Source organism: Taurulus bubalis, assembly GCF_910589615.1.
Source record: "Taurulus bubalis genome assembly, chromosome: 4".
In the NCBI taxonomy this organism is placed as follows: domain Eukaryota; kingdom Metazoa; phylum Chordata; class Actinopteri; order Perciformes; family Cottidae; genus Taurulus; species Taurulus bubalis.
In genome coordinates, this window is record NC_136592.1 from 13700625 (window position 1) to 13724718 (window position 24094).

Genomic DNA, 24094 nt, shown 5'->3' on the forward strand with positions numbered 1-24094 from the left:
AGGGTGGAGAAAAAAAAAGAAGCTGCGTCAAGACAGTGAGATAGCCTGTGGAAGACCGGGTTGTCGAGACTTTGCGTAAAACGTGACAACGTCTCTGCGCTAAATGGGCTTTTATTTTGAAGGCCATAACCGGAAATCAAGTGGTGAATCTGAGGCGTTTGAGTCCTTTCAACGTCTCCGCTTTTGTAAACATGGCCTTTGGCGTCTGTTTCAAAGTCGACCTCGTCAGATTGTATCGCTATAAAGGCTGAAGGTTAATGATACGCCACAGTGAAAGAACATGAAGGGATATTGTCATTTAGCTCCCGAGTTAACGTAATAGTCCTGGAAGAGCACTGTCAGCCAAACTACATGGTTGCTAGGCAACATTCCTTTGGTTCGACATTACGTTGGCCTCCACGTCGACTTTGCGTGAAACTACTGTCGAGAACTAGAATATTTATGAATGGATGACTTTGTAAACCACACACGCGGTGGTTGGAGGAGGAAAACTAAATATAAAGAGAACGACGCTTTTCCACTTAGCGTTACTGAAGTTGAGTTTAGCAAATGTTTCAAGAAAATCCTTCCCGCCAACCCAATTAACAAAAGCCTGGAAGCTAAAACACAAATGCTGACGTAAATAACGCGACTCCTGATGAACAGCTCTGTCCCAACTCACCTTACAGAGTTTCATGAATTTCAGGAGCTCAACTGTGTCCTTGTTAAAACAGAGTTTTTTGGGGGGGGTAACAGCTGACACGCGATATCAAAATATGTTAAAATGTATAATAAAACGTGCGCAACCGTAATATAACATGGTTCCTCATCGAGCCACATAATTTACCATTCCTCTCAACACCCTCCACTGCTTAGAGGGTGTGTAGCTCTTGTGCGGCACCTACCGGCGCGCAGAAATACCACAAGTACACTTTTCTCCTTTCATATTTTTTTATTACAATACAGATCTACTTTGTCGTACAGTATACAAATAAGTATTTAAAAAAAACATATACATTGCATGTTCAAAGGAAGTGCACAAAATTAAAAACAGACTTTTTGAAAGGCTCCACACCAGTTATCAAAATGTCAATTTAAAAAAGGTTTTGCAATAAATAGATATAAATTACAAGAGAATCATAATGACAAGTTCAGGTAATTCATTAAGGCACATCTCACACCCTAAAATGTACCTCGCAAAAACAATATGGCAACTCCCTAAGGACGAAAACAAGCATATTTTCCAGCTTAAAAGGAAGCAGCGATTTCTCCTTTTAATACGAATCATAAAACCTGTTCAGCATTTAACTACCCTGCCGCAGAAACATTTATATATTAAGCAACTTTACAGATCATTGCCTGTCAATTCATGAAGGTTGAGATTGGTTACAATAATGCAAAACAAAAAAACGCAACTGTGACATTACAGTAATCATTTGAGCGACAGTATGAACGACGGCTAAAACTCTGCAATCTGAACAGTTCAACATAACATAAACAAGAAATATCTTGGGACAATGATGCATTTTGATTAGGAAAATGAGAAAGTATTGCTGAAATATTGGATGCTTTTCATAAGCCAATTTTGGTTGAATAAGGAACCATCACTTTACACTGTAAGTGAGTGATAAGACAGCCCAAGAGCACTTCTCACATTCAAAATGTCTGCATAGTTTGAACTTTGACAATTGCTTCTGAAGATGAATCACAGAAATGGCAATCACAAACACATTTTCCATAACCGTAATTTCCGGGCAAAAAATTTGAGTAACCGTAAAAAAGGGGTCACGTTTTCTGTAGGTTGCGTTTCTGACCATAAACGTCTAACATTCCCTGCAGTTTACACGCCTTTACAGAAATATGTCTGAGAAAATGAGATTTGATAAGACCTATTAACTGGCTTAGCGTAAAAGTACATGTTTCCAGCACCTTTCAGACACAAAACATTTTCTTACAAAAGTATTAGCTTGCTATTCCTATAATTTAAAAAAAGATTTTGATGTACCACGAGCAGAAACATTGACTGTATTTACAAAATTAATTTTAAAAACATTTGCTTTACAACATGCATTGTCATTTCATTGGAGGCTGTACAAAAGAAATAAATAAATAACTTTTGTCATTACAAAGGGCAGAGGAATGTACTGCACGCATGATCTAACCACATCTATGTGCACAAACTGATGAGAGAATCAAAATGGAGTGTTTCAAACATGCAGCATGCTTAAGCTGTGAAAATGTCAGAAAGAGTACATGTTGTTATCTATACAAACACTAAAAGCTAATTAAATTCATAGAGAACAGCTGTACTGTTGATGATCCCTGGGGTAACCAAGACATTTGTGACTCACGCAGTCACACATATGGAACAGATAAGACAAAAACATTGCAACATGTTGGAGAGACACTCCAACATACACAAAAAAAGCTGGTATTACAATAGCTGGTGTCTCTCATATGCACTTACAATTAAACAAAGTATGAAAAAAATATAGCACAGTCTTGATATGTATGAAAAGTTGACAAAATATATACAAAACTTTGATCACTTAATACAAATTATCCCAAAACAATACCAAATCAAAAACGGAACATCGACAAAATGTGCTCCCTCAACCTATAAATAACACTAATGCCCATACGTTTTTTTTCTTCTTTTTCTTTTCTATATATAAAAAAAATAATGATGTTCAACTCTATACAAAAGATAAAAGACACCCATATAAAAAGGAACATTACATAGAAAAGAAACATCTAACTATTTGATCTAATTGGGTGGGTGGAAATGGGAGGTCTGCCACTGGAGACAAATCCAGGTGGATGCCGTGGATAACCCTACAGGGGGATTCAACAAAGGCAATCACCAGGTTTCTTTTATGACTTCTGGGAGTTGTGGAGGAAGTGTGTCTGGAAGGTGCGTGTCCACCTGCGTGGACACCAGGGTGTTCTGTTTTTTGGAACTGCAGCAGGGCTTGAAGAGCCGAGGATCAATAATCACCTCTCCAAATCGCCCCTTATAGACGATCCCACAGCACACCTTCTGCCTAAAAAAGGAAATAAAAAACAGATGAAAGACCATTTGAGTTAATCATTATATTAAGACTCAAAATCGGCGTTCTAAGTTTGTCCGGTCCCTAAATCAGACCCAAAGCTATTCAATGAGAGAAACAGCTCACCTCTTCCAGTAGGAACGGTCCAGGAAAGAGAAGCTGGACGGAGTTGGCCGTCTTTGCTTGGACTCGATGTCTGAACCATCATCTGACTGGTTGCTGTAACTGGGGGACTGTGCCGGAGACACACTGGATGTTGTGCTGTGGGCATCTGAGTCTGCTTGGTAAGAGAGAAAAATACTTAAACGCTGCTATTAAACTGATTTTGGTAAATTCCTGGACTGTACTCGACCTAAGTTTTAACAAGTATATTTCCTACCGATTATTGGGGACAGAAGTGACAATATGAGATGTGGAAGTCAATAACATACTTGATATTTGGAGTTTAACTTTGAATAAATATCAAAAGTGGAGTACATGTAAACCGACAGTCTACATTGGAATTAGAGCAAAAATACCAATTATACCCATTTTAAGTTAATCTAAATCTTTTCTAAAATGTTGCCAATTAATTTTCAAGAAACTGTATTTGTGTCAGCCCTGAGACATATACATTGCAGACACACAGTGTGTGTAACCAAAAAAGCCACAAGGTGGTGCTAGAACAGTCACTTAAATCAAGCGGAGAGGGAAGACAACCCCAAACCTTTTAGTCAACAACAAATATTCCACGTCTACCTTGTAAATCTAGTCATACAGTACAAGATAATAGCGAATAATAATTATCTCAACACACGCAAGTTAAGAGACAATAAATAAAATAACTTACTTTGTCTTAATTTATGAAGCTTCCTCAGCTTGCTTTTCTTCTTCCCATCACTGTTCTTGATCTTCTTGGGCTTTGTCAGTTTAAAGCCTGGTCCAGCCCGAGCATCCACCACCTGAGTCGGGTCAAGCCAACATCAGGTCAATTTAAAAGCCATAACATGACATATTAGATCCTTGTACTGTGAGAAGACATCACTTACGTGGTTCCAGTTCTTCTTGGAGCCATTAGGGAGCTTCTTCCACCTCTTCACAAGCAACACACAGGCATTGCAAATGTCTCCAACACGATCTTCGGAAAGCCTGAAAAATGAATCAAGTGTCACTGCTTAAGTTTTCCACCCTGATGCATCAAGTCAATCTTCCAGTCATAGACACACAAGCAAATACAACACACTACACAAGTCACATGCACAATATGGATGAATGAGCGCGTTTACCCAAAACAGAGCTCGAATGTTTCTTCATATCGACTGCTGTCTGTGAAGCGTGAACTGGAGGATTTGGTCTTGCAGATGCAGCAGCCGTCGTTACTCCGGTAGATCTTTGACTTGTGAAAGCCAAACATAGTCTGTTTGTTGGTCGGTGTTGTGGCAGAAATCTGAAAGCGTAAAACACAGATGGTAAATAATCCCGGCAGCGTGGATGCCTGGTTGTGCGTTCTCCTACTGAAAAGGGGGCGGTCCCCCCCCACACACACGAAGAGATACCCATGCACTCGTAACACAAATATACACATACAATATATTTAAGTAATTTCAGCCAGCAAAACATTAGATAGACAGTGCGCAAACAACCGACTATCTAACTTTGGCGAAAGCAACAAAAAACGTATTAAGGAATTTAAATCCAAGTCGCGGGAACATCAAAACATTTTTTTTAAACCAGGCCACACTGACATTGCACTAAGCTATAAACTGATGGTATTGGTTGTGTTAAATAGCATAAAGGACCATGCACGTTTCATTTGAATGCGGTAGTAACGGATGCGGAATACCAAACTTCGCGCACGGTGACCGTCCACAGAAACACCCACCACAACACGGCGCTTTACTCTCGGTAACTAACGTGTATCTTACTCTTCTTACCCCCGGTCAACGCGTGAGACTGTTCAAGTACCTTTGAGCACGGAGACGATAGCAACACTGGATGTTTGACGTCGTTCGGTGGTGGGTTTGTTTGCGACACGAAAAGCAGCGCGTTCAGAAGTGAAGAAACAAAAAGCTACTGGGCTATTCGCTGATTTCTACTTGATGCACGTGTCTAAATAACACGCGACTATCAGTTCAGTGCAATTCGTGTATTTTGTCAATATTTTTACAGAATACCAAAACTTGCGGTGAACCCTTTCCTCCCTTTAAATTCAAACTTTTGTCCGCTTGAGCGCCAAATTGTGCTCATTGTTGTTAGCTGTTAGCACGCTAGCTAGCCACCGTTGCTACCACGCCACGCTCGCTCACTTCCACGTTCCCTATTGTCGGTCGGTCTTTGTGCGCTTCGCTCGCGACAACTGCAGACGCACGACTCAGATTACGACTAAACAGCGTTAACCCTCGGTCTTTTAGCACATTGCAAATCAGTCAAACTCCACAAATGTAACGTCTGTACAAGAGAAATAAAAGTGCACTTACTGAACAAAAACTTTGAATCTTCGCCGTATTCTTTTCACCTACTGCGCATGCTCTTACTACGACTGCATACAGCTGTCTATTAGAATGTCATTAGCATAAAGGGACGACCGTACAATGAGCATATAAGGAGTGCAGCCGTTGAGTTTGAACCTAGATCCAACCAATCACGGCTTTCCTCACGTACTCTTCACAAAGCATGAATGATGGGAGGCGTAGTGAACGAGCGGGAGATCTCTGCTCTGTCAACGTTGTTAACGTTCCTCTTTCAAACTCAAAATCCCACAATCCACCTGGCCTAAACCTCTAAAGAAAAACGCTATTTGACAAGGCGCGAACGAGTTTGTTTACATTTTCTCATCTGAGAAAGCACATTCAGCAGAGAATATAACAGCATTAATGCAGCAAAATACCTGCTGTTACATTTCTGCGGATTTATTTGACAAAGGGACTATGACTGGATGAGTCAATTTCAGTTTTTGAATATTTTGGGATATTTATCTTTTAAAAATATATATAAAAATCAAGCAAAAGTTTAGATTAGATTTAGTGCTTCAACCAACATATTTTCATTACTGATTAATCAGCATATTATCATCCTGCAATCTCCCAAAGCCCAACTTAATTTATTCAAATTGCTGGGTTTGTCTGACCAACAGTCTTTTGATTTACTATAATTGAAGACTAATAAAGCCATACATTTTCCAATTTAAGAAGCTGAAACCAGTTCATTTGTGAACCACATTTTCACAGCTGAGAAAGAATATATAGTAGATAAATATACATTTATTAATGAAAAACTGGTCAACTGGTCGACTGGTCAAATTCACTTTGACGCATTACATATGCTTTATTCTTTATATATTTTTACACTGTACACTGCTGCTCACTTAGTAAACACCTACATTACACAGCTATGTTAATAAATGTACAACAGTATTGGAAAACAAAAATATATATCTCCCAAGATGCTCATGTGTGGGTCGTAAACAGATGAGTACAACACAGTCATTTCAGACGTTGTTGGCACAAAAGAATTCCTTCACATATTAAATCTCTTGTTCTGCACAATAAAGTACAAAGTACGTAACCGAGTAGGGCCCAGTAACACCTCAAGACATACCATATGTTTGTAAGGGTTTGAATTTTTATGTTGCGGATATTGCATAGCAAGAAACCATGATGGCAAAATCAGGAGCAAGAAAGAGCTGTCCTTTTTGTTCCTCACACCGGAAGAAGGCGATCATCCTTTATCACGAGGAGTCAGCACAGATCATCACTTTTAATCAGAAAAGAGGGATGTAGTGTAAGGGCTGGGATCATGGTCGGGGAAAGGGCCGGTTGGAGGTATTTACATGAAGGCTTTCATTGTAATCCACTCCACAAAGAAAGCTGAATCAAGCATCTCTTGGAGGACTTGTGTCTGGAACACAAGCTAAAGACATGGGGTATTTTCCTTTATCCAAATGAATATACCGTCCATCACTGAATACAGGGTGAAGCCACAGTCTTATTAACGTGCGAAAAGGTTCATGTTCTCTGTTGAGGGTACTCCATTTAAAAAGATTAGCACACTAATCGTCAGGGAGGGGCCCAAATGTAACAGCCGTTTTATGTCGATGAATCATTCTACAAACCACGAACCTCCCGTCATACACATACTTATAAAGCATACTTCTACATAATTTGCTTTAAGCTCTGCGTAATGACATTGGAATCTGAGTTGACAACAGAGCAAGCAACTTGACTGATTTAACAAAATAATACTGTTTTTCTCTGAAAATATATTAACAGTTTTGATCCTCGCCATCCTCTAAATATAGCCATTGTCAGCAGTTCACGAGAACAATGAAAATATTTAGCTTTCAATAAAACATTATAGCACAAGTAATTAATGGTCAATAATGTGAAAATGATGGTTCATAATAGAAAACATATTTTTAACATCTAATGGCAACATCATCGAGGATAAAAATAACAACATATTTTGAAAGGCTCATTGCACTTAATATATGGCAAATGTAACAGTAGCTTTAATATAAGCCAGAAAATGTCCTTTGTTCAAGTCTTTTCCTGCATATAAAATGTTAAATTATTCTTTTTAGTGGTCCCCACTGAAAACCATCCTGGTCAGGTACAATTGGTGGGAAGTTGGTTTGGTTTTAGATACCAACACCTTTGACTAGCGAAGCCTCCAGGGTGATGTTGAACTCCTGCAGAGTCTGAAGCACTCGGATTAGAGAGTTTACTAAAGAGCGGTCCTTCATCAGTGCGACGTCTTCGTACATCTGAGTGGTGATCGGACAGTCTGCGAGCAGAGCGATCCAGTGATGCAGCAAATGGTCCCTGAGTAAAAAAGACATATGTGGAGTCAACACAACAGTTAAAGGGTAACTTCGGTACGTCCACTAAAAGTGCTAGATTGTAGCCCTGTTCTCTCAAGAGGTGAGGTTGTCAGACACTAATAATAAGAATCTGAGCCTATCAGCAGCTAAAATGAGCACTTATCATGAAAATAACGTCACATTGACGTTGCGCATTTTGTCGACGCTGCTCCTTTTGCGGCTGCCAATTACAGCATAATTCCTTAAAACAGTTTGGCTTTTTTTGGATAAATGACAAACAATTAATCTATTACAAAAATTGTTGTTAATAATCTAGAAAATGATAACACCGCATTGCTACGCAGTCAATGCACAGAAACATCCACTCTTCAGCAGGCAGGAAGAGCTAAAAGAAACCAATAAAATACCTGATACTTCAAGAATCCTCAAAGGAGAGATAATTTTCACTTGACTCTTTGAAGGTCAGCATGAAGGGTCAGATTACAAGCAGAGCATCCACAACATTTCAGATGGGAGGATTGATTGGTATCCTTGTGGCGTAACTTTGCGTTAAGGGGTTATGACGTAGATACATGGACTTGCGTAGGTATCTTAGCCAATATGTCTATACCCACTTTTCCAACCTGCTACCTAAAAGTCAGCTAGTCTTAAATTTGCTATCGAGGGGAATGTCACACCTCAGACTAAATACTACTCAAGTTTCATTGCATTCATTTCGAAGACTGAACTCAGAAGTGAGGACGGCCTACCTTGCACCCAGACAGACGAGCATCTGGAACTTTCCGTCCTTGCCGATGTTTCTGGACGTGTTGTTGATGGCGCGCGTAAAGCGGCAGAAGTGGCGTACTCTGGTTTGCCAGTTTTCATCTGCAGTCACCTCCCGCTGCTCTGCACTTTCAAAGTATACTTGTGACTTTTCTGTTAAAGCAAAAAAAACAAATCAGTTAACAATTGATTACACAGTAATATGAAGTTCTGTTTAAAGGAATACGAGTGTTTGATAGTCAAACCATTTACATTTTTGGTGGAATATCACTTTCAGTAATATAAGGGAGTAATGATATTAAGTTTTTACCCAAGAAGTCCCAGATGAAGATATTCTTAAAGAGTCGGGGTGATTTGAAACCATGCAGGAAAACCTGCTCCAGAGCCCAGACGAGGCCGTACTCTCCACAAAGGAGGAGGGTCAGACTGCCTCTCTATGGAGAGCAAAAACAACAAGAAAATGCATGCGGTTAGAACTGATTATAAAGGTTGTTTTCTCACAATGACAATTAAAAAGAGCACTTTCGACACACTTAATCGCTTCTCGGGTCCAGTTATGTTCATTGAAATAACAACTTTGAAATAACAGCCTCCTCTGTCAGTACTGTAAAGAGGTGGAGTAAAGTGTAGGGAATCTTCCTGTAATAATCCTTTGTACGTTGACTACGCAATGACTAACTTGAAAACCTATAAATCAACAGATAAGTTACAATAGGCATCTCCTTTGAATTATAATAACCCCCTAAGTGTTTTAATAAGTAATACTTATCAGTGTTGGTTCTTTACATTAGCTCCATTATGACAGAAAGAAAAGTCTATTCAATATATAAACCAACTAAATGTTGTCTATAATGCGTTTTATGATAAAGGCTACAAGCTGAAACACTGTGGTCTAAACGGTAAAGTTGTTCTATACGACCCCTTCAGACCAATTCCCTTCTCCGCGGACCTTGGAAGTAGGTGAAGTTGTGCCAGAAACCCTCAGTCTGCTTCTACAACCTCTGAAAACCAGCAAGAATTCTCCTATGATATGCTTTAACAATGTTGATTACACCACATAGCCTTCAATTACTGAGAGGCTTGGGGACCAACAGAGCAGAAAGCTGCTTTTCTTCATGTGTGATGAATAATAGAACTACATGTTGGGGCCTGTCTAGACTGATGTCTCTCACCTCCTTCTCTGGCTTGTGGAAGTGCTTCACGATCCCATTGATAGCCTCTCCCACTCCCTCCTGGACCTGACCTGTGTTTAACTCTGGATGAGAAGGAAAAAAGCAAACAAAGATGCTGTGAGACAATAAAAGCACACAAAGCGCCTTTTATATATAACTACACTTAAATACATACATACATACATACATATATTTGCAATTGTGTTTGAATTTTTACCAGTGAATCAAGTGTAATTTAGAACAAGATTTCAAGCATCAGTGAGCAGAAATAAGTGGACACATTGTTGTCCTATGCTTCTAAGATTGATTCTCAAATTGGATACACATCTTATTCCTCAGCTAGTATAAAACAAACAGCATTATCATTGGGAGTTGGTATAGTGACTTATGGTTGTGAAGTTGAGTAACTTACTTGGTTTGGTGTTTGGCGAAATGGTAACAAACCTCCTCATCATCCCAGGGGACTGCTGCATCGGGGGTGTGCGGCACATCCTTTCATCATTCTCCGAGCTCGGGGTCATCAGCTCCCCCACCAGGATCCTCTCCAGACTGCCGTCATCTACGCCCTTCCCCAACCACCGGCCACACGGAAACCTGTACAACAAACACATTTTATTCATTATTTTTGAGAACGGTGCTATCAAAACATTATTACAGGAGGTACATTTCTTTCAAAAGACACCCTTACTTGTAAGTGTGCCCTGTGATCTCATTTCGGACCACAACACACTCCACAAGCCACTTTGCGTAGAGCCCTGTGTTATCGTGACCCATCTGCACTGTGGTGAGCTTTCCCAGGTTCTGGCACTGAGAGAGACAGAAACATGCAGACATCAAACACCCAAACAAGAAATCATATTCACAAACACAATTTGTATTGGAAAAGGAACAGTCAAATGATCATACAGGTTTTTTACCACTTCGCTAAACTTATTTGGAAGAAAAATCAATGCCAAAATGATTTCCAAAACACTGTCTTTTAAAACCGTTTTAAACATCCAATATAGTTTACAGACCAACGTCTAAGATCAACTTTGACCTATTGCACAATTTTCTGTGCAATGAGGTATTTTTAAATGACATTTTCAGTCAACTCCCTTTCAGTTTTACCTGAAAAAGGTGGATTAGATAAACTGTTTAAACAGATGGCTTGTTAACAACCTGGCTGATCTCTTAACCACACATGTTTCTGGCTTAGTTAGACTTCATAGGAGCAATATCACTGTTTCCTGATCGTAGCAGTAATTTTGGGGATTATTACACTACTACAATCACCAAGAGAAATGAGTAACCCCAAAAAGGTTTTGGTAAAGTAGAGTTATCTTTTGTCTCAGAAATAGCACCAACCTCAAAAGTGATCGCCAGAGTATTTCTGGGTACCTGCAGGACTCCGGTCTCTGCCAGCTCACCAGAAACACACACCCAAGGGTTGGCTGTGAACATGGAACCACCCAGCTTCTTACTGGAAACCACCACTACGTGGTAGGGGATCACTGGGAGATAGGAGAGAAATGTCATCAGAAAAACTGGTAGATTATTGACAGCGTTGTCGTGTTGTTTGGCATCAAAATAGCACTCACTGATGGTCGTAAAGACGTTGGTGAAACAGAAGTAATCCACAGCATTAAAGGACAGGAGGTGGTAGAGAAACTGCTCCTTTTCATCATCACAGCGGAGGAAGGCGTATCTCTTGTACAGTTTTCTAAAATGACGATTGTTTGATAAAAGTGTAAAGATCTATTATTTCTTGGAAACACAAAATTATTTCTAAAATAGTAAAGTTTCCCCACAGAAAAACATTCCTTAACAGTGACAGCATCATGACAGATGATACATCTAAATGGATTAAAAAGTAACTCTTTGTTATAAAGTAGAACAAATTACATTTACGGTCACAAAGGCAGACAGAAATCCCGCTGACCCAGTTCACCAGTCAGATATCAATTATGAAGAAAGCTGTGAATTATTGATGCTTGCGGTGGACTACAGAAAGATGCTTTGCAATTTCAAAAGAGTTAATGTATTATGAATGGGTTGATCACACATCATCTTCATTTCATATGACAGACATTTCTCCACAAACACAGAAAGAAGGCCAGGATCAGAAAATATAAGAGGTGGGAAGAGACACTCAGATATCTTGAAAAGGTCGTAGTAAGACTTGTTGACTGATACTTAAAACTTTTAATGACAGCAGTTTGCCTTTGTTGCGCTCACTTTGTAAGCTCGTGCTCTGAAAGCAGCTGCTTCAGGTGTCTGGAGAGCAGCTTCTTCTCCATGGAGAGGCGAACCCAGGCTCTGGCTTTGCCCACATCTGTCTTGATCTCTCCGATATTCTGAATGTATCTGAATAAAAAGACAGATTGAGAGGTCAGATAAATTTCGGTGATCATACGTAAATACAAAAGCAAAGATAATTCTCATCATGTGAAAATTACAGTAGGATATATCTTACATCCAGTATGTTCGTTTCACCGCAATACTTTAATAATGAATCAATCACTTTTATTGAGGTTGTTTTTTCATTTGACCTCTCAGTGGAGCAACCATGGTCTTATGAAAACATTTATACAATGTGATACACAAGTCTGTCGTCTAAACTGATGACAACCAATGTACATTTTTTTCATTCAATCAATAAAAAGTCTATAAAAAGTAATAAAGATTAAAAGTTAGTTAGTTTTCAGAAACCAAAGTGCTGTACTAATGTTTCCCGTTTTGTCCGAACAATCCAAAAAAAAAAAAAAAAAGGTAAATTTCCAATGACATAAAACAGAGAAAAGCAACAAATCCTCACATTTGAAAAGCTGCAACTAGAGTATATTTGGTACTTTTGACTGATAAATGACAAATAATCCATTAATCAATTGATAAACAGATAATTTCAGCACTACCAGTGCTATTTAAAAACTCTGACAGAGATATACTTGGATATATGACGTATCCTTAGTCAAAGAAACTCATTTATAACCAGACATCGTCCCCAAGAGCCTCTGATGTCCAGACACATTCCCTTCCACTCCGCCTGTGCCATAAGCGTTGTCTGCTAAGAGCTCTCCATGTCTCCTCCACCTTCTCTCCCCCACCGTCTCCACCCTCAGACAAGTAACCCAGTTTGCTCTGCTCGTTATCTCCATGGCAACAGAGGAAAACATCTACCATATGCATTTTATATCATACCTAGAAAACACGTGGTAAAGCAGTCGAGAGGCCGTTATCTCCAATGAACATAAAAATGCGAGCAACTTTAAAATGAACTCATCATTTTTAGTGACACATATTTTACTGCCCGTTAAAACAAAGTTGACAATATGATACATTATTAAAACTCATTAAGGGAAGCGGGTGGTTGCTTCTGTGACGGAGTGTGTTTACGATCACAGTGTTTATTTGAGTGTGGAGGAGGGTCAATATTCACAGAGTAGAGAGGAGTGTTTATGCTTTGAGTTGACCCCTCCTCTATTTCTCAGTCAGACTGGTGGGGGGGTGTAGGGTCCTGGTAATTAGGCTGGAAGTAACGTGCTGTTAGACCGACTCCCTCTCCACCGCCTTCCAGCAACACAAGCCCCGATTCCTCAACTGGGTATGGTAGATAACATGAGGACACACACGCAAACATACAGGTGTTGACGCATGCAGGTGAGCTGCTGGAGCTCTCAGGGTAGTTGAAAGGTGTGTTTTATGAATATAAATTATAGTAGAGTAGACAATTTGGAGAAAACTGGGGCACCAGGTTGGCCTCAGGGTCTGGGATGGTGGGTTGGTGTAATTGGTCGGTTCACGTCTGGCTGGGGACCTTTGCTGCACGTCATCCTCCCTCTCTTTCCCCTAATTCCCACTCTCACTGTCTAATATTTCATACAGACAAAAAGTGGCCAAAATAAATACCAGAAAGGCGACAGAGGTTTTTTATGTCACAGCACCACAAGTATGGACAGAAATCCCAGAGAATAAATAATAATATGTATTATTATAAATCAAGCTCATTATACATAATACAGAATCACTTCATACCCCTTTTTCTTCTTCTTGCAAGAGCCAAAGTAAGGGAAGCAATATCTCGATACAGTGTGATGATGTAATATTTTTAAAGTCTGTACTATCGTGTATAATCTATGTATTTCTTGAATACTAGTGACCTTGAATGTTAGTTACTAAGATGAGCTACATTATTTGAATTTATCTTTCAGATAGAAAAGAGTACATTTTGACCAGGTCAGAAAGGAACTTTTACAGTGGCGTTACTGGTTTCTGGAGATATATTCTGTATTAGACTTATTTACATCACCCCATAAAGTTTAACTAAGTCGATACAAATCTAGAAAACAGAAAAAGTGCCATTATAATATTATATTACTAACCATTATAACTGTGAAGCATGACATTTATCTAGTAATACTCTGAGGGCTATGAATAAACCGTTGTTTATCTGGGACATGAGATCTCAGTAATGTTTTAGTCACTGAACCAAAACAGACAAACTAATTTAATTTCCCCCACAGACAAACTGCAATCTGTTTTTGATTGCTGTTGAATTGCCTCCTTTGTATGTGTGGAGTAACCCATGATAAAACAGATTGCATTGGGCCAACTTAAATTATGATTAATTTGACGCCATTAAAATCCTTTGATCCATAGACTATCAGTCCAACATAGAAAACTCTATAAAGTTCTTGTTTGATAGTTAACCACAAGGAGGCAGTCTCAGTCCAACTTCCTTTACTCCGACATTGACCATCAGCTAATTATTTTTTTGCAAATCAGTTTTGAGAACACTGGATGAAATCAGGCGAGACTTCATCCTTTATCGAGTACCTCATAAGCTCACAACTAAATAACCTGTAGTCCTTCTCACCTCATGTCCTGTATCAGGGAGACTTTAAGAGGTGGCATTGCTGATCCACCACCATCAGATTTGCGTCTTTCTGCGTCATGAATGAAACCTGGTATGAAAAAAAAGAAGATGTGTAATTGCAGTCACTCATTTGTTAATTAATTTTGTTCATGAGGTCATTTCAGCCTTTACCTGGAGGTCCCAAACAACCTGGAGTTGCATTTGTCTTCTCTTTGCTCTCCTGGTAGTGCACCAGGTGGGACCATAAGGCAGATTTACCCTAAAAGTATTCATTAGTGTTGTTAATTGCGCTGAGAACACACTCTAGTTCCACCAAAGGGGATTGGAGGACCAATCACGTGAAATGGTAACTCCGTTGATGTTGTTCTTCCTGACCTGTTTGACCTGCAGCCCGTGACTCCAGATCCTCTCCAGGAGGTCACAGAGGCTCGCAATAAGAGTGTTCTCTTCAACACCGGTGATGCTGACCTCTCCATGACCCAACTCCACAGCCTCCCGACCCATCTTCTCTACGAGCATACGCTTGGTCTGCAAGGATAGACACACACTGTTGTTACTGGAAGTTCTACTGACAATGACTAAATCAAATTAATATTATTGGATTTTTTTTGCCAACTTCAACAAATTCTGATATTTGTTTTTGTGCAGTAGGAAAGATAACTTGAGTGAATCAATCGGTTATTACATTATGTTCTGCTTACTCTTAACAAAATACTGAATAACTAAATTCAGACATTAGAAAGTTGGTCGTAACTCCAATAACAGAGATTCTCTGCTAAATTCTTTGCACTGCTATACTCATTCTGAATTTATTTGTGTAACATATCTTTAAGCATGTGTAAAAAAAAAGTGATTTTACTGAAATAATGCAGCAAAAAGAGCTAACACAGCACAGTCAGTCATACACAAACCTTGTTCCTGCACTCCTTCAGCAGTCCTTCAACAAATTTCCAGTTGGTCTGAGCGATGACAGAAGGTGACAGGTTGGACAACTTGGGCTGTCTGATGGTTGTACCCAGGTTCCTGGCTTCCTGGATGTACTTCTAGTAAAAGACAGAGCGTTAAGTCAGCTAACCACAAAAGGAAACAGAGATAAACTCTGTCAGAGAAAGAAACTCCTCTTACTGTGGTGGACTCACATCACTAGTGACAGCTATTAAGAGGAACCAGGAATACTAGAATAACTAACATCTATATATTGAATCAAGCTGATTGCAATACAACTATTCAGGTCTGAAACAAAACATGTTTATAATCTAGAAACAAATGTATAAAATATATTTTATAACATGACATGCTGTGAAAAGTGACATGGATAATCAGATAAAGCTCAGCTGCTGGTGGTGAAGGAAGCAGAGGGAGGTAAAGATCACATGGGTGGACCGGTTTGTGTGGCCCCAGTGTGAAAGCTAAAGGCCTCACAAACAACCAACACATACCACATCCACAGTCACCGACTTTAGACAGGGCTTGAAGGACTGCGAGAGCCAGTAGTAGTCAAGAAACAGCAGGAGCTGCAGCTCCGGAAACAAACACTCTACATGCTGAGAGTAATGTGAGCGTGAGTGCAAGAGAGGCAGAGAAAGGAGAAAGTGACCAGAAGTGTGAGAGGGAGGTAGGAGAGCAGACAAGATGGTGAGAGCGAAGTCAAAATAAAGCAAACAGGTCATGCAAAATGAACAAAGACAACAGAGCTCAGGCAGTCAATCTGTATGAATATGAGCTAAGAAAAGAAGACACTGTGGTGACCCCTCACCTCTCTCTGATCGTTGTCTAAATAAAGGTGCTCAGCGTGCTGCTTCTGTCGATCCCTCCTCCTCCACTGGGCGGGAGCACTCCTCTTGGCCCATCTGAAACACAAAACAGGAGTCAAGCTCAGATTTAATATAGTGAAGATTAATAACTACACATTACAAAATGTTTGATGCAACAGTAATGTGAAATATTCACTTGTTCGTGGTGGGCCCAGTGGAGAGCACGTCAGACTGCAGTCGGGGGAAGAAGCCCTGCTCGTAGCGTCCCTGACCGATCTTCATGTCCAGCAGGTGGGGGTGCAGGGCGGTGTGGTCAATCTTTATGACTCTCATCTCGATGGCTTTCTCTGCAGAAAGGATGCGATTACAGGATGCCTCATGCCCATCTTGTTAATTTCCTCAAATCATAGCGCTTTCAAGACACAAGTGATTAAGAGACCTTGGCAGTAAGATGTTTTTGGTTTTGGGACAAAATCTGAATATTAAAAAGTTACAATTCATGAGATCATCTAGTAATTAATTCTGCACGTTGCCGAGGCATCTACTCAAACAATTAATAATTTTCATCTTTAAGGATGATTAATAGGGAACCAAATTACCAAAATGTCCCATAGTCAGAAACTAAGTAATTATCCTTTTTCATCTTCTCACCAATCATCCAAATAAGATTCTTATATTTTCTCTTTTTAAGAAACCAGGATAACTATGATAAAGAATCTTTAATTTCTCTTTTAGCAAACGACTGACAACAGAAGAAAGAGAACTTTAAATAGAAAAAGACATTTCCTTTCAAACAACCACAGAACCAAAAGAAGAATATAGGCTCATAATAGAAGTTTTCTTTTTCTTTAAAGACACCCAATGTATTCAGCTTTAGACAGTGATTGTCTGATGCCTGATTAACAACCCACCCACTCGTGTCAACAAAAGCACCCATGAGTTTAGAGAAATACAATAGAACTTAAATAGATAAACAAAAGAATGTAAAACATATGAGCACAAGATGAAATGTACAGAATCCAAAATGTGACACTGTCTGAAGCTGAGATTTACAGGTAGAAATATTTAATTCCTTATAAAATTTATTTATTATTCCCATTCACCTGCAAGTTATCAAATCATCACCATAAAGATCAGCAAAAGTGATTTTAATTGTTATTAACATAATGTTCTCCAAGCTTTGTAAAAACAGAAATTTTTGCAATGCATTAAGGATCTCACACAGGATTCTTTTATTTGGAGTCTTACGTAAATAAAACACATTTAGCATGTCCAAACTAGAATAAAACACTATTAATGTGTGTTCTGGGTTAAAGTGAAAAGTTACTATACAGACAAGTCCAAAGAAAGTCGATCAATCCTCTTCGAGTGTACATAACTTAATGCATTGCACAGACACTCAGAGAGCAGCGTCCCGGAGAGTTTTGAGGTAACAAGAGCAAATATTACAGAGGTGAGTCTTGTCATTCCCGAGCCCAATGACATGAGGTCCAGGAGCGACAGAATCTGATTTTTCATAACTCGATGTAAGCAGGATGTCTGGTATTTACCGTCTTGTTTGCAGTCGTTTTACTAAATAGAGCAAATCACCAAGTCTGTCAAAAGTTCACACCTTCAAATTAACTTATGGCCACACTCAAATAAAGGAGTTTTATACGACTTTTAAGGTCTTCCATATTTTTTACATTCACAAAACTTTAAATTGAAAGTTTGGGCTTTACACAGGGCCAAAATTACACATTACATAGGCTTCTTTTTTTTACTGTCTCAAGTTATGATACTATGGTGAAACTATTAATTTTAAAACTAGAACCAATCACAGAGTTTTCCTCAGGTTAAGTGTTGAGGCGTTTCTTTTTCTTTACCTGCTTCTTCGATGTTTGTGCATTTCTGGTACATCGAGGTGCGCAGTGTGGGCGTGCGGACGTTCAGCATGCGAATCTTATCCACACGGAAGTCAAACACCCTCAGCGTGTGCTCCTTTTCCTCATCATCATGACAAAGGATCTTACTATCGATAAAGGAGGCAAACATCTGCGTCTCCAAGAAACGTGACAGGAAGGGCAGGTAGGGCTCTGGCTGGTCAGACAGGAAGGAGGCCTGCACACACAAAATAAAAGGGTTGAATTTAATGTCATACTAATACCCATCACTATATTATGCTATTAACAAACTATATATAGCACTTTACCTTGTCAAAGTTCTGCATCTGGTCTCGATTGGTGAACCAGGACTCTTTGTCCTGGTTCGGCTGGATCACAAACACCTCGTAGTCTGCAAACATCTGAGTGAATCTGTTGGCAAAGACCTCGCGCACATGGATGTTGACCTGGTGCATCTTTAGCTCTTCAGTATCACACTGAACCCGCATGTCCTTATTGCTGCTGGCATCCTCTCGCACCTCCAGCTGATATGCATAAGCATCCATTAACACACACGGGGGGGATATACCAAAATAAAGAATAAGAACGGATAGAAAACAAGAAAAGGTGTGTCAGACAGACGTCAGATGAAGGAAAGAAGCAGAACAGTGTTCTTCATGTTATCTTGTCTGACTCTTACCAGGGGCTGCCGATGAAGCAGCAGGGTTGTGGGAAAGGAAGTCATTTGTTTTGATTTGTGACCCAAAGCAAACTAACTTCTTTAGTATGTCAGTGGGTCGGCTGGACAGATACCAGCACAAGGAGGCTACAATAACAAAGAGCAGTACGACTGGGTTTATGTGCAACTGTAAACCAAAGCCGCAATCTAACGATGTGACCCAAGAATCTCTTCAAATCACTGTTTTGTTCAATTAAATTTAGCAGTGAGTTTAGATAAGATTACATATAAGGGAGGTCTGACCCTCATAGCTGGGAAGGGAAACTATACACTGACGATGAGCTAATCCTTTCATGGAAAGCAATGCTGGTCACTAGTGCATAAACTGATTAGGCTGCACATACAGAAACTTTCTCGAATTAGCAGCTTATTCCGCATCGGTCAATCTTCCGAGAATGTAGTTCATCGATTGTAAGACACTCAAGTGAAATGAGCCAACTACAGGGTTTCTGTCATCTAAGCTGTGAAACATCAACTGTTGAAGTCTCTTGAATGGATGGCAAAACATCTTCCAGGCCCCAAGCTCGAAATACTGATGGGAGGACAGTTACTGAACATCTCAATACAATTACCTTGGAGAAAGTATACATATTAACTCTGTAATTACTCAAATATGATGAGGATCTACATACATTCAAGATCAAAGCAACTTAACATATCTCTCTTCTATTTTTAAATACATATTGTTTTCTGAAAAACATAAAATACAATCAACCAGTCCATGATACAGCAGAAGGGCTCCCCCTTTTGTTCATTGTCCCTTACTGCAATAATGATGGTAGTAACCTTATGATACAATAAACATTTATACCTTTTCAGTTCATGTAGCAATATTGATTATCATGCCATCACTACATAGTTTATAGGCTGGCAAAATATAGTTGCAAATGTATGAAAGGAAATTCATTCCAGCTGAAAATATATAAGATATTTAAGAATTTCAAAATTATATTTGCAAGGCTGATTTTACATTGAACTATTGAACTATAATTTCAAAATTAGTTTAAAGATTGAGTTCCAGGCACAACCAGGTCTAATTCTATATTTGTGCAGCCCACTTTTAATTCATGAGATTACATCATTTCTCACCTTCTCCAGGCTGACACCCGTTCTCTTGACCAGAGCCTGCAGTCTGGCAATAGTTTCATTCTCCCTCAGGAGGTAGGAGTTGAGGGGAGAGGCCAGGTTGCCATTGCGCTTGTCAGAGACCATATCAACAGATCGGAAGTTCCGGTACTTAATCTGGGTGTCACTGGAGTGAATATTCCCCTCTGGAGACATGCCAAAGGACATGAGTGCCTCAGAGATCTCCTGAATGAACTCTAGTTTATTGGGAAACTGGGGCAGCTCCTCTGGCAGTTCGATGAAGTGGTTGTCAATGTCCACAAAACACAAGTTAGCCTGGAAAAAGACAAGAAACAAAATAATGAAGCATGACAAAATTATATATTGAGCTTAATGGACAAAAAAAAGGTGGAACACTAGCATAAACTGTAAATCATACTGAGCTAATGCTAATGTTAAGCTTATGCTAACAAGCTTAACAAGTCCAACAAGTCAAACATCAAAATCTATTTTTATATCCCTATAGATTTGATAGAGCAGCCTTCACCATTCATCCAACATGTTTGAGAGCAGGTTATACTTCATGTGCACTTCTGTCTGTGTGTGAAACGTGAACCAAAGACAATTGTTCCTAATGAGCAAACCGATGACTGTTTAAAAATGCCGCCACAGGAAGAATAAGAAGAAAAACTGTCCACTATGGCTTATGTGAGCAGTACAACAAAAGGCCTTCTCTATGCAGAATTACAATAACTAAACTTCTTCTGATTGTAAATAAACAGATGAAGCGTGCATGTTAGTGTGCCCAAAGAAAAATAATAGGCAAAAGATTGATTTGCAATCTGTGTATTAGAGGCGAGACAAATAGATGTGCGTGTGTGTGTGTGTGTGGTGGGTTCTCTGTACGCTTCTCGGTACACTATAGATTAATATAATAATCCTATAATAACAGTTCATTCAGCAGCAATTTACTATCATTTAAAAAAAAAAATCAACTTTGCAAAACATAAAATATTCAAATAAAGCAAATGATCTACAATACTCCTCACGCTTCTCGGTACACTATAGATTAATATAATAATCCTATAATAACAGTTCATTCAGCAGCAATTTACTATCATTTAAAAAAAAAAATCAACTTTGCAAAACATAAAATATTCAAATAAAGCAAATGAAGGGGATACAAGGAGGCCCTAGGTTGTGTTTGTACCTCCTGTGGCAGCTCTAGCTTGGTGCGGTCATCCTGTCCGTTGGATTGGAGGCCCATGAGATACGGCACAGGAGCGTCCAGGAAGTGGAGGAGGGAGGCGGGCAGAATGGGAACGTACACATGCTGCCACTGGAAGGGGAACATTAAGGCTGTGATGCTCTCTGCCACCGTCATCAGCCTCTGGTAATCTGTTTCATGTACACATAAACAAAGAGAACAATGGTGAAGGACACACGGTAACCAAGACAGAGATATGGTCCAGCAGTACAGAGCAGATTTGAGGGTTCATTTTCTGACTTGATAAATACTTTAAAGCCTTGGTGATTGTCATGATTCTGACTAAACATATATGGTGCAACATTTTCTACAACTATTAAAGTACATTGTAAGACAAACTCCTGACATTAAAAGTAAGAAATGGGTTGCACAACTCTTCCTACAATTTATTCCCTGAAAAGTTTGTGGTCACAATGCCTTTGCCTGATAAATGTTGTTTACTCCTCTTGTGCCAGAAAACTGGAAATGACAGGAGACTTGTGCAACGCGTTATCTAAATAGGATTACATAATTTATAACTCAGCTCTTCTGTTTGCTGATAGAAATCACCTGCTGCAATAGCACTGATTGGCTGACGCAAAGTACTGAACGTTTCTGTGTTTGAATCAGGATTCAGTACGAAGAGAACAGTGTGGAGACAAAGTGGACAAACATGACATGACAAATGGAAACACCCAACCCTACTAGTGTTAACTCTTTAGCCTGGTTGTCTTTGTTATTCTCTGTTCTGTTGATGTGGGAGTTGAGTGGAAATCAATGACCAACCTTAAAGGAATTAGCTGTAATGAGCCATAAGCTGTAAGCACATTTAGGGAGTGGATCTCCAGAAGCTAAGATTTGTCAACCAAATATGTCCTAGCAAGCTGACATGGCCTGTCCCATAATAAAGACTCCTGCAAATGTGCCAAGACATTTTAGAAATTCTTGACAGCCTGAACACTCTGCAGGGCTAGACCATCTCATTTAAGCAGGAAGTCCTCTGAAGGACCATTGTGGCCTGCGTCCTTTGGAGGATCCAATAAGCAGCGACACAGCTACAGTCAGCTGGCCTTATAGCTGACGTTAAAGTCCTTTGTCAGGACTCCACAGCAGCACTCCTTCATGTTCAGGGTTGGTATAAATTCAAATATGTTCCCAGCCTTCTTATTTGCATTCCTGCTCTATCCTGTTGACACCTCTAGTACATTCGGCAGCAGCTCTGCCTCTCCTGTTATGGTGCCAGAATAAATGCCATTCCTTGATTTGGTCATGTGCTGGTCCATGAGAAGACTCTCACCCCAGCCCCGGCCCTGGCCTCCCCCTCTTCCTCCTCTCTCAGCAGGCTTCCTCTCCCCAGGATGGGGACAAGAATACTAACATCACCCATCTGCTCTTTAACTAGACCACCAGAACAATAATCCATTTTAACTCAGGTCACAAAGGATCAAGTACAGCTGCTTCTATACATGTACATTTTATAAATGTTGAGTGAGAACTGGTAGTAGTTTAGACTTGAAGTGAAGCTCGACATGTTAAGTTTACATACTGAGTGCAAAGTGATGCAGCACAGCAAGCTAAAATTACACTGAGCACGCAGAAGTGAAACTGCTGCAGACTTTATTCTGTTGTTCTCATCAAACAGCTTATTACACAAAATGAGTTTGTTTGACTCATTGCCATGGCAGTAATGGAGGCTACTTACTGATTTTGATCAATTACAATTTTCTGACATGTAAATCTGTTTGTTCAGTACAGTTAGCAGTCTGAGCCAGGTACACAAGTAATGATTATTTTCTTGATTAAACAATGAATAGTTTGGTCTTTCAAATTTGAATTATGCACACGACAATACACCAGTGCCCAAGATGACGTCTTCAAATTTCTTGCTTTGTCCAAACAGTTAAAAAATAAAAACAAATATGTACTGTCAAAAATGATTGACATTCCCATTTGAGGCAGTGATGAGAGAAAATATTTTGCATTTCCTCAGTAGTGAGTAATATAAAGTTGAATAGGGACGGTTTGATCATCTGTGCATGGTTGATTGACAAGCTTGATAAAGCCACAGCCAAAAACACTGTGCTGACGGAGATCCAGCCATTTGTGCTTTTCCACTTCATTTCAGATGAAGCATCTTGTCAATCTCGAAGGCACAAATCATATAAAGACAGAGAGGGACATAATAAAAACTAATAGTGGCTTTTTTTAGTGTGTCACAATGATCGACAAGTCATGAACTTCCTGTTTGAGAAGGAGGATAGGAGAAGCAGCAGATAGTATTTGAATATCTTATCTTTTTATGGCTTCATTTTATTCATCTTATATTAGAAGTATGAACTCCTGTGCTATTATTAGCATATAACACACAGTTTTCTCCTTATTTGCGGAGCATCCCTCGCCTGTGTGTGTGTATGTGTGTATATAAGTACTTAGAGTCTTTTCCAAACAAGCCCTTGTATCTTCCCAGTGGAAGATTGCCAGGGCTTAATTCTACACAACACCCTGCACACATTCTGCAGTGATCAGCCTCATGGGAAAAAAAAGAAAGAAAAAGAGGCATGATGTCACTTCCAACCAATAGTAATCATCCTGTATCATTGCCATCCTCCCCGTCTCTGGGTTGCCTAGCAACACCCCCCCCCCCCCCCCCCGTTAAGAGCTTCTCTCCCCCGGCCCCTGGCTTTTTGTAAACCATTTGCCTTCTCTTGCGATTGTAATGGATCCAATCACCACACTAGACCCAGCATCCTTAAATGATTTCCTTGTTTCTCCTCACACACGCACGGCCATATACAACACACAAAAGGAA

The 24094-nt window shown here is 39.6% G+C and overlaps 2 protein-coding genes across 2 annotated transcripts in view; both read right to left on the bottom strand.

The window, feature by feature from the left end:
• Positions 1–2839: 2839 nt before the first annotated feature.
• On the bottom strand, positions 2840–4422 carry sinhcafl (SIN3-HDAC complex associated factor, like; the record flags this gene model as incomplete). Its single annotated transcript, XM_079216883.1, has 5 exons — positions 2840–3023; positions 3156–3306; positions 3859–3970; positions 4058–4157; positions 4295–4422. 5 exons carry the CDS (start codon positions 4420–4422, stop codon positions 2840–2842), a joined length of 675 nt encoding a protein of 224 aa, XP_079073009.1.
• Positions 4423–6300: 1878 nt separating this feature from the next.
• dennd5a (DENN/MADD domain containing 5A) overlaps positions 6301–24094 on the bottom strand; it is a gene marked incomplete at its 5' end in the record, with an annotated part of 29449 nt that continues 11655 nt past the window's right edge. Inside the window, 19 exons of the mRNA XM_079217159.1 lie at positions 6301–7828; positions 8577–8745; positions 8903–9026; positions 9765–9847; positions 10177–10358; positions 10453–10571; positions 11112–11257; positions 11345–11466; positions 11982–12110; positions 14620–14707; positions 14791–14878; positions 14995–15147; positions 15531–15662; positions 16376–16469; positions 16570–16720; positions 18239–18473; positions 18565–18780; positions 20064–20375; positions 21250–21437. Of these exons, the coding sequence (XP_079073285.1) occupies positions 7645–7828; positions 8577–8745; positions 8903–9026; positions 9765–9847; positions 10177–10358; positions 10453–10571; positions 11112–11257; positions 11345–11466; positions 11982–12110; positions 14620–14707; positions 14791–14878; positions 14995–15147; positions 15531–15662; positions 16376–16469; positions 16570–16720; positions 18239–18473; positions 18565–18780; positions 20064–20375; positions 21250–21437 (2915 nt within the window). The 3' untranslated portion in view covers positions 6301–7644. The remainder of the gene's footprint in view (positions 7829–8576; positions 8746–8902; positions 9027–9764; positions 9848–10176; positions 10359–10452; positions 10572–11111; positions 11258–11344; positions 11467–11981; positions 12111–14619; positions 14708–14790; positions 14879–14994; positions 15148–15530; positions 15663–16375; positions 16470–16569; positions 16721–18238; positions 18474–18564; positions 18781–20063; positions 20376–21249; positions 21438–24094) is intronic.